The sequence below is a fragment of the Chrysochloris asiatica genome, unplaced genomic scaffold (assembly GCF_000296735.1).
Source record: "Chrysochloris asiatica unplaced genomic scaffold, ChrAsi1.0 scaffold00305, whole genome shotgun sequence".
Taxonomy (NCBI): domain Eukaryota; kingdom Metazoa; phylum Chordata; class Mammalia; order Afrosoricida; family Chrysochloridae; genus Chrysochloris; species Chrysochloris asiatica.
Window position 1 is genome coordinate 359446 of NW_006408823.1, and position 13471 is coordinate 372916.

The 13471-nt window shown below is 44.1% G+C and overlaps 1 protein-coding gene across 2 annotated transcripts in view; it reads right to left on the reverse strand.

The window, feature by feature from the left end:
- Window positions 1–13471, reverse strand: part of CREBBP (CREB binding protein) — a 134724-nt gene that overhangs the window by 10894 nt on the left and 110359 nt on the right. For both annotated transcript variants that reach the window (XM_006874875.1, XM_006874874.1), the window contains 7 exons: window positions 10114–10232; window positions 8449–8688; window positions 7920–8008; window positions 3632–3712; window positions 2504–2560; window positions 873–950; window positions 508–575 (listed from right to left, as the gene is read on the reverse strand). In XM_006874875.1, coding sequence (XP_006874937.1) covers window positions 508–575; window positions 873–950; window positions 2504–2560; window positions 3632–3712; window positions 7920–8008; window positions 8449–8688; window positions 10114–10232 — 732 coding nt within the window. The remainder of the gene's footprint in view (window positions 1–507; window positions 576–872; window positions 951–2503; window positions 2561–3631; window positions 3713–7919; window positions 8009–8448; window positions 8689–10113; window positions 10233–13471) is intronic.

The window sequence follows — 13471 nt, forward strand, 5'->3', positions numbered from 1 at the left end:
TCTGCTGTCCACAGTCTCAAGAAAATCAAACTAAATTCATGAAAGGGACATTGTTTTGGGGGGGCAACAGGTGGCTGTTTTTACATGTGTACAGACACCAGCAAGTGCTCCCAGTGTGGAAATAACCCAGTGCTGATATTGGTCATGGTGGGGGCAGTGGGGGATGGGCACTCAGAGACCCTGACACCCCAGCAACAGAGTGCATCAGTGCTGGATTTGTGTGTGTGTGTGTCCCATTTCTCTCTCAGAACTGACAAGGTTTGCTGCACATGTAAACTTTCATCCAAACCCACTGATAGTAAAGCTGACTTGCAGGTAAGACCCTAACAAATGATTCCCTTTGAGAGCACAACAGGAAGAATGACAAAGCCCAAAAACCAAACTCAGAGACACACGCCCTATGACAAAGCCCACCAGCATGTGCTGAGAGGGGTACAGACGAAGGAAGCGTGGACAATGCTTCTAAAAGTGATGCACTGGGAAAACAGAAACATTCCGCAAACTTACTTTTTGCGCTGAATTTGTTTTCCTTTCGCGTTCTACCAGTTTTCTTCAAGCAGTTATCACAGACAAAGCTGCAAGAGAAACCAAGGGCATGATTAGATTGCAAGAAAGAGTTGTATGTTGCTAAACCAGCGCAATGCAGCATGCAGATGCTTTCTGGCAGCTCCATTCACGTCATGGTAAACAGAAGAGGCAGGCTGCTCCAATCCTCTCGTTCCCAGAGCAAACACACACCCAGAATGAGACTTAGAACCAGTTGCTGTCCGTCTCAGTTGCCGAGTCTTCCGACAACAACGAATGAGACCTGGCTGAAACAGCAGAGTTCCTCCTTCCCCTCAGATTTATACAGACCACAGGAAATGACCCACCCCGAGGGCCAAATGATGTCATAGTGCAGCACGCAGATCTGATGCATCTTCCGGCCACACTCCTTGCAATCCACAAACCTGGAAGAAAGGAGCAGGCGGTCATACTCACGGCCACATGCTTCTGGTCATGTCTGGGAGCTCAGGAGCGGTGTCTGCCCCTTGATCTTTAGATCGTTTTAGTGTGTATGATGGGTACTCATCTGGGGCTGATCCAACCAGACACTTCATTCAGGAGGATCAGACCTCCCCTTCTCTGCACAAACACTCTCCCCTCCCTTCACAACCAGAAAGGAGACCATTGGTTTTTAGAGACTTTTAGGACAGGGTGGTATGAGGTGACCACATGCTTATTCCCAAGTCCAAGGCCTTATCCAGGTACTTTCACACGCTACACTGTGCAGGATGGCTGGTCTGAGGGTCTCTCAGCCCCTGTCCCACCAGGATCTTCACTGCTTAGCCAATGGCAGATCCAGCGCTGACTGACACCGTGGCATGGAGAACCTAAAAGGTCCAAGCCTATAGCCCCTTCAAGCACTCGTCAGGGAGGAGAAATGTTAGGGAAGTATATGTGCACCCTGGTCACACTGCTGACCAAGGATAGAATTCCAGCCTCACCCACCCTAGCCCCTGGGTTGACCTGTCCTTGACCCTCTGACCCTCCCCACCCCCTCAGCAGTTCAGTCTTTGACTTCTGACCTCCCTGCCCACCCTCCTGTCTAAGGAAAGCTCATGGAAAAGTGTCTGGGCCCCCAGCACCTGAGGTCCTTGTCACTGACCAGGTGACTGGAACCAGACCCCTTGGGGCTCACGGCCAAGTCTTCCAGAGCAGCGATCAGCTTCCTTGGAGCTGGGTGGTCAGCTCTGGATGTGCCACACCACACAGTTCCCAGAAATCAGTGTGGCTGGAGCCTGTGCTCACTGAGCAGAACCCACCCAAAACAGGAACACAAGCGGTGAGGAGTGCCACCTTGGCGAGTCACCTCAGTGCAAACCCTGTAAAAGCAGAGTCTCATTCATTCATTACTGTAAGAAAGGCTGACTGTCTGACAATGGGCTAGGAAAGCAGACAAAACCAAAGACAGCACCACGAACATACACTGCACTTCCCGCTACTCCTTTTTAGAACAAGGTTTCTGAGAGTGTGTCCTTCTATAAGTGCCTTGAAATGATGTTTTAGCCAAGTATTGCTACCTTTGATTGCTACAGGATTGTGGGTAATGGCTTCTGAAAGTGATGGAAGTTTTCAGAGAAGCCCTCTGCCAAAACACCCACCTTCTCGTAGTATTTTGTTCAAGTGCAGCAATGAAGAGTGGTACCCACTGCCAAAGAGTCAATTCCGACTCCTAGTGACTATCTAGGACAGAGCAGAACTGCTCCATGGGATTTCCGAGATGTCGGTCGGTCTTTATGGGAGCAGACGGCCACATTTTTTTCTTGTGGAACAGATGTGGGTTTGAATAGTCCAAAGCTCAACCCACTATTCTACCAGAGCTCCTTGAAAAGTATGTCAGAGAGACACATGTCTTTATGAGATCACAAAAAAATCCTATTTAACTTTCCACTTCACACAGAAATTTCAAAAGTTTCTCCTGGTTTGAAAGGAACGCAGACAGAAACAGTGACAGACTCACGGCTCAGGGTCCAAGGTGTCATTTTTCTTCTTTTCAAACTGATCCTTTGAAATTGTCCTTGTTAAAAAAAAAGACAAAAATGTTAAAAAATCATTGAAATAGGTTTCACAGCAGCCTTTTATTTATTTATTCTCACAACTAGTTCTTAAAATGTAAAGCACAGTAAACTTAAATCCATACAAAGTATGACCATTTATTTTTCTCCACCTTCCTTAGAAAATGTCTTCCCAACTACCATCAGCATTTTACTCCAAGAACAATTTCATGAAGACGACTCCAGGTGGGATGGGAAACCACTGGGGTCCACACCTGTATCGTCACACTCATGACTGGTACAGCGGCAGCCAGGACAGCAGCCATGTGGCCATTGTACTTACTCTAGCGGGCCAGTGTGGCTGGGTTTCTACTATCCCTCCCCTTTGTTATGGTCAGTGTATATGTGAGCTGCTTTTGAGTCACAGGATTATGCATAGCTCTCTCTTCTTACTGGATGTGGACAGTACCCCGTTTAACTAGGCGCCACTGGAGGAAGGATTGGAGGCCCTGCCCTGGAAAGATATTGCGGCTGGCAGTTTTCTAGATACTCTACCACTCACTCAGAAGCAACTCTACCAGAGGACAAGCACTGGAGAGAAGAAGGCCAATTCCGGGGAGGAATGGGTGAATCTTGTGCCTGTCTGTTTTAGCGCTAGTGGGCAACATTGCAGGACAAAGATCCGTTGACACTTTGGGGTAGTAACTCAGCTTTGAGAAGACTGTGATCTTGTCATTCATCTGCATTCTACTGGCTCAGCAACTTAAGGGTCGAATAGAACCTAAGAGTTGGGGCATAGACACCAGACTTATTTTCGGGTGCTGCCAATCTGGTGACTAGGGTTTTCCTGGTTTCCTAGGAGCAAATGAAAATGGACAGTTTCCCCAAGCGGACACTGACACCATTCTGGAAGAGCAAATCGTTTTAAAAAAGTGACTAGTCAAGGGCTAGACAGACCAGAGCTCTGCATTCCCGTCACGGGTGAAACGTGTGCACCTCTGCTGTGGAAAACGACACCATGGATGTCAGGAGTATAGTGGGACTTGCCTTTTACTCAACAGTCCCCCCACCCAAGCCCATGTGATGGTACTTACGTCTGAGGTTGTGAAGGGTCGTCCCCCAGGGTAACATTCTCCCCCTGGATCTCTGTGAAACACTTCTCACAGAAATGATACCTGTCAGCAAGAAGGCCATACTTGGGTGAACTGGTCCGTCATAACACACAGCCACCCAAGCAACGAAGCCACCAATCAGAGCAGGGCAGATCACCACGACGAAGGGGGGGCGTTGTTGGTTGATTGATGGGTCAGTGAGCACAATGAGAGGAACAGAGGGCAGGTAGGGAAGGGTAGGGTTAGAGAACAGGGGAGGGGTAGACAGCACAGACAAAGAGGTAAGACACACACACCAAGACAACACAGAGCAGAAAGCCAAGGCAAAGCATCGATTAGCGCTGGGTCTCACTGTGGCACACATCACAGGCCATCCCCCTAAAGACGACGGGACTGTCCGGCTCCAGGACACCCGTCTTTTCAAGGACTGCTACAACTAGAATTGCAGGGAGCCTCCATTTAGGAATTTGAGCTTTGGGATGGGAAAAAATTTACTCTGAACAAAATGGGCTAACAAAACGTCGAACAAAAGGCCATTTAAACTGCAATGACGTTAAGTTTTCCAAATGGAAAATGTACACTCTACCACGGTTCAGAAATTTTGTTTCTAGCATTAAGCCAGATCTTTAAAGGAATGGAAAACACTGAATACCCAAGAATGCTGGTTTGAATTTCTTCTTGCTATTTTTCTTATATTAATCACTCAGCTAACTGAACTACAATACAAATGAAAGCAAATTCATATTCTAGACAAAACATTTAACACAAAAGTAGTCAGGGTCAGAGACTTTCCAGCCATTTATAGTAATATAGAAAAAAGCAGTGGCCATATATTGTATAAAGAATACAATATATGCAAGTTCATCCACAATCGTAAGCCGCCAAAGTTCAATTTGAAGTTTTGGTTTAGAATTTCTGATCCCGGATCGATCACCCATCAGTCTGAGAGCCACAGGAGGGACTGCTCTGACTTGGTGATGGCCCGAGGTAAGCAAATTGAGAAGAGTGAATTTTTAAAGCACAATCTGCATTTGAGAAATTACCCCTATTTCCCCCCAATTTCTGGTCAAGTAATCTGGAGCCTGGGCTCAAGCTATCCAATAGGAACAGTTAAAATAAAATCGATTCAATGTTTGGAAAGAACATGAACGGAGAGAAAACAAAAACAAAAACAAAATTGAACAGAAACGCAGGCAAATGCTGCATGAACAAGATGGGCACACGAGAATGCTGGAAGCGTACGCGCTGAGTGGAGGCGAACCACACAAGCAGAGGGTGGGTAGAGGCAGCAACGGCAGCACGGTAAATGGAGTTTTAGTGCTCAGAACTACAGCTACGAGATGCCAAAGACAATTAGTATTAGAGACACTGTCACAAGACTCAGAGTGCCACACTGAACCAACAAGTGCAGGTCGGAGGCAGCAAATACATCCTTAAGCAGGTACGCAGAGATGCGCAATCCTGGACTCCGTGTACATCTCCCCCACAAGTTCTACTGCTAGCCTTGACGTGTACACAATGGAGCGTTTGGTCGGTTCCATTTTGCTGACCAAAGCCATCCATTCAGAGCACACAGTTTTTGAGCATGTGTATCGTAACATTGTACAAGCACTTCACGTTTCACACTGTGTTGACTGACAGGCTCTCAGCAGGTAAGAACTGGGCTAATCAGAGCTTCTTGCTGGACAGCTTATTTAGGACCAATTCAAGTAATGAATTTTGCCAAGAGTAGAAACTCATACTGGGGAAAACCAGATGAGTGTTGATCAAAGAGAATTACACGTGCAGGACACTGTTATTCCTGGCCCAAAGGTAGAACTAAAGTATAGAAATGATCTACGAAATCAGTGGCCACCAGGACACAACATGGAAAAAGATAATCCCCTCAATGCCAAGTGTTTTCCCCTGAAAAATAAAAACTGAAACTGAGCGGCGCACAGACCCACCAAGTGCAGGATGGAGGCGGCAGAGCTGGGCGCGCACGTCTGTCTGGACCTAGATACACACTAATTTGCTATGGGGGTTACCTACAAAATGGAGGTTGACAACACTTGTGGATGCAACTGCTGTGATAATTACATGTGCACCTAAGTGATTTAAAAAGCTGGACAAGTTCTTAGCTTTTATTTGGATGGGACCACCAAAAGCTCAGTGATATCCAAGAAACAAGAATCACAAATCAATCATTTTCCAACAGAGGAAACTGACACAGAAAACAGTGCTGATGGTTGAATGGCAGACACTGGAGCATCGGTAGAAACCTAAGCTCTCTATTAGCAACCGTGTCTCAGTCCTGAAAACCATCCCAGCAGCAGAAACCTTGGGAGGACAAAGTTAATACACAATACACTCAACTGCCGGTCTCAGAGCTATGCCAGGAAAGCTGGAGAATCCAACCAGCAGATGTTCCAGAAGGGGAGTGGAGGGTGCCCCGGCCTCACTTTACTTCCCTTCAGTGAAGACAGTGGGGAGAGGGGTAGGCTCCACCCATCCAGTTAAATTAGTTGAAACAACTCTAGCAACCAGCGGGCCGTGACCTGATCAGCTAGTTCACATTTCATTCACCCTGGAAATTCTGGCAGGGTCAGAAATTCACTCAAAACCCTGACTGCACAGCTGAGGCTCTGCCATGTTGCTAGGACGCGGTCTGACGGGCACGGAGGAGTTGCCGAGGAGAAATGCTGCCTATACTGATGCTGCTCCTTGTCTGCTCTCAAGTTAGGACAAGGGCATAGCATCCTGGTCTCCCAGGACCACTGAATGTATGGAGTAAGTTTTCAAATGCAGATTGTTAAAAATACCCATGAAGTGTCAAATAACTGGAAAATCTACAGACCAGCTGTCCCAACATGAGTTACTTTTAAAAACTTTCAAAACTATGCAAACAAGTGAAAATGTAAGCACACACTATTTTGTTTTAGAGTTTCACTTGTTTAAGCTGAACACAATCAGAGAGGTAACTCAAGGTCACAGGGTCAGGACTTTAGGAGGAATTCCTCATCATGATGAGAGGAAAGCCATAGGAAGGGAGGGGCTGTGGTATCGCTTCAAAGCCTGTGTTAAAATGCTTCTAAGAAAAGAAGGGGAAGTGAAGGTAGAAATGTAACTCCAAACTCAAGGATTTTCCACAGATAGGTGTGCAGGCCAGGGTCCTAGCATGGACACCTTTCTGGGGAAGCCCACCTCTCGCCTCCACCAGTATGTCATGGTGCTGGAATAAATGCTCAGGTCAGCTGTGGAGAATCATCTACAGATAGGTTTGATCAACTGTTCTTTATTTTAAACAAAAGTCAAAAACAATAGGTTTTTGATGGGAGTTCTTCATTACCTTAGGCATGGTTAGATTTTATTTATTTATTTATTTATTTATTTTAAATGTGGAATAATTAGAAACAATACTTAGAGGGGAAAAAATGTTTTCATTCTACATTATTCAAGACCAAATACCCAAACCCCCTCTCTATCTAGCCTCTTTGAAATATAGGAATATATGCAATTGCTGTAAGCAAATAAGAGTGAAATCATCCAAATGCTAGCCCTTCTCACAGGTCCCGAACACTGAGCACAAACAAGAAAAAGAGCCGTAAAGTGCCATCTCGGTCACACTTCATAAAACCAAGGGCCACGTTATTAGGTGTGACAGAGAGTTGGGTTTGTGTGGGAAACTGAGAATTCTTTTCACGCTCCTTCTACTTCAGGCAGGAGAGCTGCTCTCCAGCCATCTTCACATTTTGGGACAATCGCAAGTATTTCTCAAGCATACCCACAACTCACAAATCCCTCTTAGACTAGGTACGATATTTTTAAAAATTCAATCAAAACACCAGAGCTCAGGCTATGTTAAAACTTAAAAAATAAAAATCTTAAGAGTGATTTTTGTAAAGCAGCATGATATTGTCTTTCAAGCAGACCATCCTGGAAGGCAGAAGAGTCAATACAATTATTGTACTCTATGAAGAATCTGAGAAAAGACAATGTCAGCCCTTCTCAAGACTTATCCTCAGCTTCAGACTCTTGCTAACATGGTACATTTCAGGACGACCACAGCCTAAGACAGAATGTGCCCAATTCAAGTAGTGAAGCAAGAAATTTTAAGCTTAAGTTTTTATACTAAAAAAGATTGCAGAACAAGGCATTGAAATGTAGAAAATGTATGTGAATGACCGAGCAGCTCTGAAATTATGACCCTTTTCATGGGCTCCATCCGCTGAGTAGCCTTGTCCTAAGAGCTTACTGTGCTAGCTGTTGCAGGAGGCTGAGAGATGCTTACCTATTCTGGTAGCTGTAGTAGGCAGCGTCACGAGGAATTGTACACAGCTGCTTGCCATAGCAGCACAAAGTCTGTGGGGAAAACTCATACTGCAAAAAAAAAAAGGGGGGCGGGTGATAAATACTGAAAACATATTCCATTTACTTTCATGAAATGTTCTAGTTCACTACAGAGAGGTTAAGGTTCAACTAGTCAATGACTTCTTTTAGTCTACTCATATATGGTTGGAGTTTTCTAGCAATTCCCATATGCCACAGCGAGTATGGTGTTGGGTCTCCAAGATGCTTATCAAAGAAGATGAAACAGAGATGGTGCAGCTAAAAATGATTTGCCCAAGGTCTCACCCAGTAGGGGCCTCCACTCTGCTACCCAGCCAAATGTTTTACAGAAGCCCAGGGTCCAGCTGGACACCCCACCCTCCCCCGCACCATAGTAGGGTTCATCTGAATGGTGAGTTGATATCATTATAATACCCTTCAGGGTTGGATTCACCAAAAAAACCCCCAAAAAAACAAAGGTCAAACTGTACCTTCCGTCCACAGCAGTACCCAAGAGACTGCATAACAGGGTCAATCTCCTGTTCAAACACCTCAGCAAGTTTGCTACAAAACTTATAGACCCGGGACGTCTTCCGGTTGTAGAGCCAGGCATTATTAAACATGAGCCAGACGTCGTCCACATACTGCCACGGCTCCTGGTACTGCCCAGTGTCCAGCTTCCGCTTGATGGTGGAAAGGTCCATGGGATTCTTCACAATGTCAAAATAATCCTTAAAAACAAAATGAGGCCCAAATTCCAACTGCCAGCTACAGAGCTTTGAAAAGAGTTGAGTGAAGCAGAGCTAGAAGGTACCAGAATCACTTTCATTCTAAATAGTAAGAAATGGGGGGCATTGAGCAGACAATCCCATTTCATTTCCTTCTCTAAAATTCTTAACATGTATTTTCAAATGGGACCACATTACCTCAATGCCAAAAAGAGAGTACAAATATTATTAAGTGAATTGTTTAGTGAAGATTTTAAAAATAAGGGCTTTAATCCAACGGAATTATAAGGATAAACAGTTTTATTGGACCATGTGTATTTCTATAGTCACTCCTTACTCTAGCAAAAAAATGAAATTAAAAGCAAAAACAAAAACCAAGACTACAAAACAGAAACTTCTAGGTCACCATGTCCCTTGTAAAACGACACACGACACAGGGGTATCAACCAGGTATTTTAATCAACGCTCACCAATTCTTTATATCAATGCCTATAGACAAAGGCTCCTATAAAACCCCATACAGGAGACGAAGCCACAGAGGTCCCAACACGAAGCGGAAGGGCCCAGACATGTGCCTTCCTTCTCTCAGTGACACCTCCTGCCATGGACCCAGGGGCTACACAGAATGGGTTCAAAATATAAGTTTAAAAAAAAAAAAAAAATGAGTAAGATAAAGGTACACTATTGTTTTGACAAAGAACACCTTCTTATTAGAGGAAAGATCTTTTACCCACTGTCAGGGATAAAGCAATTGACACTCAGAGTTGCACTGAAAAACATACACCATTGCTCTAAGTTATGGGCTGAATTGTACTCCCTAGAAATAAAAAGGGGCTTCAAAAAGTTCATGGGAATTCCATTATCTTTTAATGTATTTTCCCATGAAATTTCTGAAGTCCCCTCATATGTGGTGTGGCACTGTAGGATAAGCATTGGACTATGAACCACAGGTCAGCAGTTCAAACCCACCAGCTGCTCTTTGGAACACTATACAGGGTTGTCTGAGTGGGTTTGAACCAAATCAACTGCACTTAACAACAAACGTGATGCAAATCTTAACCTCTAGGCCTGTGGTTAGAATCCCATTTGGGGAGGGGCTGTCTTTGGTATATTAATGAGAGAGAGTTAGTAGAGGGTGTTTCTTGAAGATATGAAAGAGATTAAGCAAGGGAGTAAGCAGAGATGGGGTAAGGTAGATGCCAAGCCACACGAAAATCTCTAAGAAACTTTGAAGTAGATGTGAAAGGGACCAAGTTCTCTCTCCTCAGGGCTGGCAGAGAGAGAAAGCCTTTCCCTAGAGCAGGCGCTCTGAATTTGGACTTCTATCCTCCTACCTCTGAGAAAATTAAGTGCTCTCTGTGAAAGTCACCCCCTCATGGTATTTCTGTTACAGCAGCACCAGAGAACTGAGACGCTATGTTAACTTACGGGAATTCCTAGGAGCTGGGGATCCACAGGCTGCCGAAAAGGCAAAGACTCTGGGTCCTGTCGATACAGAGCTTCCAGAGTTGGCATGAGAGCCTGGCGAAGCTCCTCTGGCTTGAAGACTGTAATGTGAAAATGTCAGAGACACCCGGATTACAAGTCGTGCAGACCACTTCGGTAAGACATAAGCACAAACTGCTTCTGAAGTGTCCAAATGCTGCTCCCCATCCAGGTCCTCAGCTTCCTTGCATCTCTGTGGGCTGCTATCAGTTCTCCCAAGAGCCCACAGGCATTAAAATACTACTCAGTCTAGAGGTCTAGAGGTCTGGAATACAGTAACATGTTTTACTTTATAAAACTGCATCCAAGTCACAAGATAAAAAGCAACATTGAAAGTCTGCTTCTTCAAGGAAAGGAGTTTTCTAATGAAAGTCATTTGTTAGGTTAGGTAATTCAGCCACCTCCTGAACTGGCTTATGGATCAAATTGGAAGGTTTCAGTTACAGACATCTCAGACCAAGGGGCAGGCACTGAAAGGCACGCAGGGATTCAACTAGGAACTAACAAGGCAGACGATTCTCACACACACACACACACACACACACACACACACACGCATTTCAAGTCTGCAGAAAAACAGTATAATCCTTTCATTCTATTTCTCCAAACTTTTATAAATCTCCTTGCATAGGTTTGTCGTTGAATCCTGTCAAGTCAGTTCCGCCACAACACCGTTATAATGGTGGTGGTGGAGTGCCACAGAGTCGGTTCTGACGCATATCGACCCTGCAACAGAGTTTCTGACGTTGTAAATTTTCACCAGAGCAGAAAGCCTCATGGAACGAGTAGTAGTTTCAAACTGCAGACCTTGCATATATGTTGTTATTGTTAGGTGCCATCGAGTCGGTACCAACTCATAGCAACCTTATTGCATAGCAGAACGAAACACTGTCTGATCCTGGGCCAACCTCACTACTGCTGCCACGCTTGAGTCCAGCGATGCTGCCACTTGGCCAATCCATCTCATTGGGGGTCTTCCTCTTTATCTGACCCTCCACATTATCAAACATGATATCCTTCTCCAGTGACTGGTCCCTCCTGACAATATGCCCAAAGTATGAGAGACCAAGTTTGGCCACCCTGGCCTCCAAGGAGCACTCTGGCTGCACTTCTTCCAAAATGGATCTATTGGTTCTTTTGGCAACCCATGGCACTTTCAATGTTCTCCTCCAACACCGTAACTCAAAATACCACGGCTTGGGTCAGGCGCACCTTAGTCCTCAAGCTGACATCTTTGTTCTCCAACACTTTAAAACAGTCTTGTGCGGCAGATTTGCCTCATGCAATACGCCACTTGATTTCTTGACTGCTGCTTCTGTGAGTGTTGATAGTTGATCCAAGAATGAAGTCTTTGACAACTTTAATCTTTTCTAAAACCATTGATAAGAATGTTGTTTATTGGTCCAGTGGTGAAGATTTTTGTTTTCTTAACATTGAGATGTAATCCTTATGGAAGGCTGTGTGCTCTTTGATCTTCATCAGTAAACGTTTTAAGTCCTCTTCACTTGCAGAAAAGGTTGTATCATCTGCATATCGCAGGTTGCTACTGAGTCTTCATTACTACTGATGCCACGTGCCACGTCTTTCTTCATATAACCCAGCTTCTTGAATGATTTGCTCAGCATACAAATTGAATAAGTATGGTGAAAAAAATACAACCTTGCTGCATACCTTTTTTAATTTTAAACCATTCAGTGTTTCCATGTTCTGTTTGAACAACTGCTTCTTGGTCCAGGTACAGATTCCTCATAAGCACAATTAAGTGTTCCGGAATACTCATATTTCGCAATATTGTCCATAGTTTGTCATGATCCACAAAATCGAAAGCCTTTGCGTAGCCAATAAAGCATAGGTAAACATCTTTCTGGTAGTTTCTGCTTTCAGCCAAGATCCATGGGACATCAGCAATGACATCCCTCGTTCCACGGCCTCTTCTGGATGTGGCTTGAACCTCTGGAAGTTCTCTGTCAATGTATGATTGTAGCCGTTTCTGTATTACCTTTAGCAACACTTTACTCGCGTGGGATATCAAAGAGATGATCTGATAACTTCCACATTCCGTTGGGTCACCTCTCTTTGGAATGGACACAAATATGGATCTCTTCCAATCAGTTGGCCAGATAGTTGTCTTCCAAATTTCTTGGCAGAGATGAGTGAATGCCTCCTGTGCCACCTCACTTTCTTGAAAGATTTCAATTTCTATTCCATCAATTCCTGGTACCTTGTTCTTTGCCAATTCCTTCAACGCACCCTGGACTTCCTCCTTCAGTATCATTCGCTCTTGATCATATAATACCTGTTGAAATGGTTGAACACTAACCATTTCCTTTTGGTACAGTGACTCCATATTCCTTCCATCTTATCTTGATGCTTTCTGCATCATTCAATAATTCGCCCAGAGAATCTTTCAATAAAGAAAGTCGAGGCTTGAATTTTGTCTTCAGTTCCCCCAGCTTGAGAAATGCTGAGCGTGTTCTTCCTTTTTGGTTTTCTGATTCCGCATCTTTGTACATCTTGTTGTAATATTTGGCTTTATCTTCTTGAGCTGATCTTTGAAATTTCCTGTTTAGCTCTTGGACCTCCTCATTTCTTCCATTTTCTTTAGCATCTCTACGCTGGAGAGCAAGTTTCAGTGTCTCTTCTGACATCTTTTTGACTTTTTCCTTCTTTCTTGTCTTTTTAATGACTTTTTGCTTTCTTCATGTATGATGCTCTTAATGTCATCCCACAACTCTTCTGGTCCTTCAGTCTTTAGTGTTTAATGTGTCAAATCTGTTCTTCAGATGATCTCTAAATTTAGGTGGGATATAGTCAAGGTCATATTTTGGCTCTTGTGGACTTGTTTTCATTGTCTTCAGCTTCAGTTTGAATTTGCATACGAGTAATTGATGGTTTGTTCCACAGTCTGCCACTGGCCTTGTTTTTACTGATGATATGGAACTTTTCCATCGTCTCTTTCCGCAGATGCAGTTAGTTTGATTTCTATGTATTCCATCTAGCGAGGTCCATGTGTATAGTTGTCTCTTATGCTGTCTAAAGTAGGTATTTGAAATGAACAAATCATTGGTTTTGCAGAATTCTAGCATGCATTCTCCAGCATCATTTCTATCACCAAGGCCATATTTTCCAACTATTGATCCTTCCTCTTTGCTCCCAACCTTTGCATTCCAATCACAAGTAATGATCAATACATCTTGATTGCATGTTTGATCGATTTCAGATTGAAGAACTTGGTAGAATTCTTCTATATCATTCTCACTGGCTTTAGTAGTTGGTGCGTAAATCTAATAGCAAACCATGT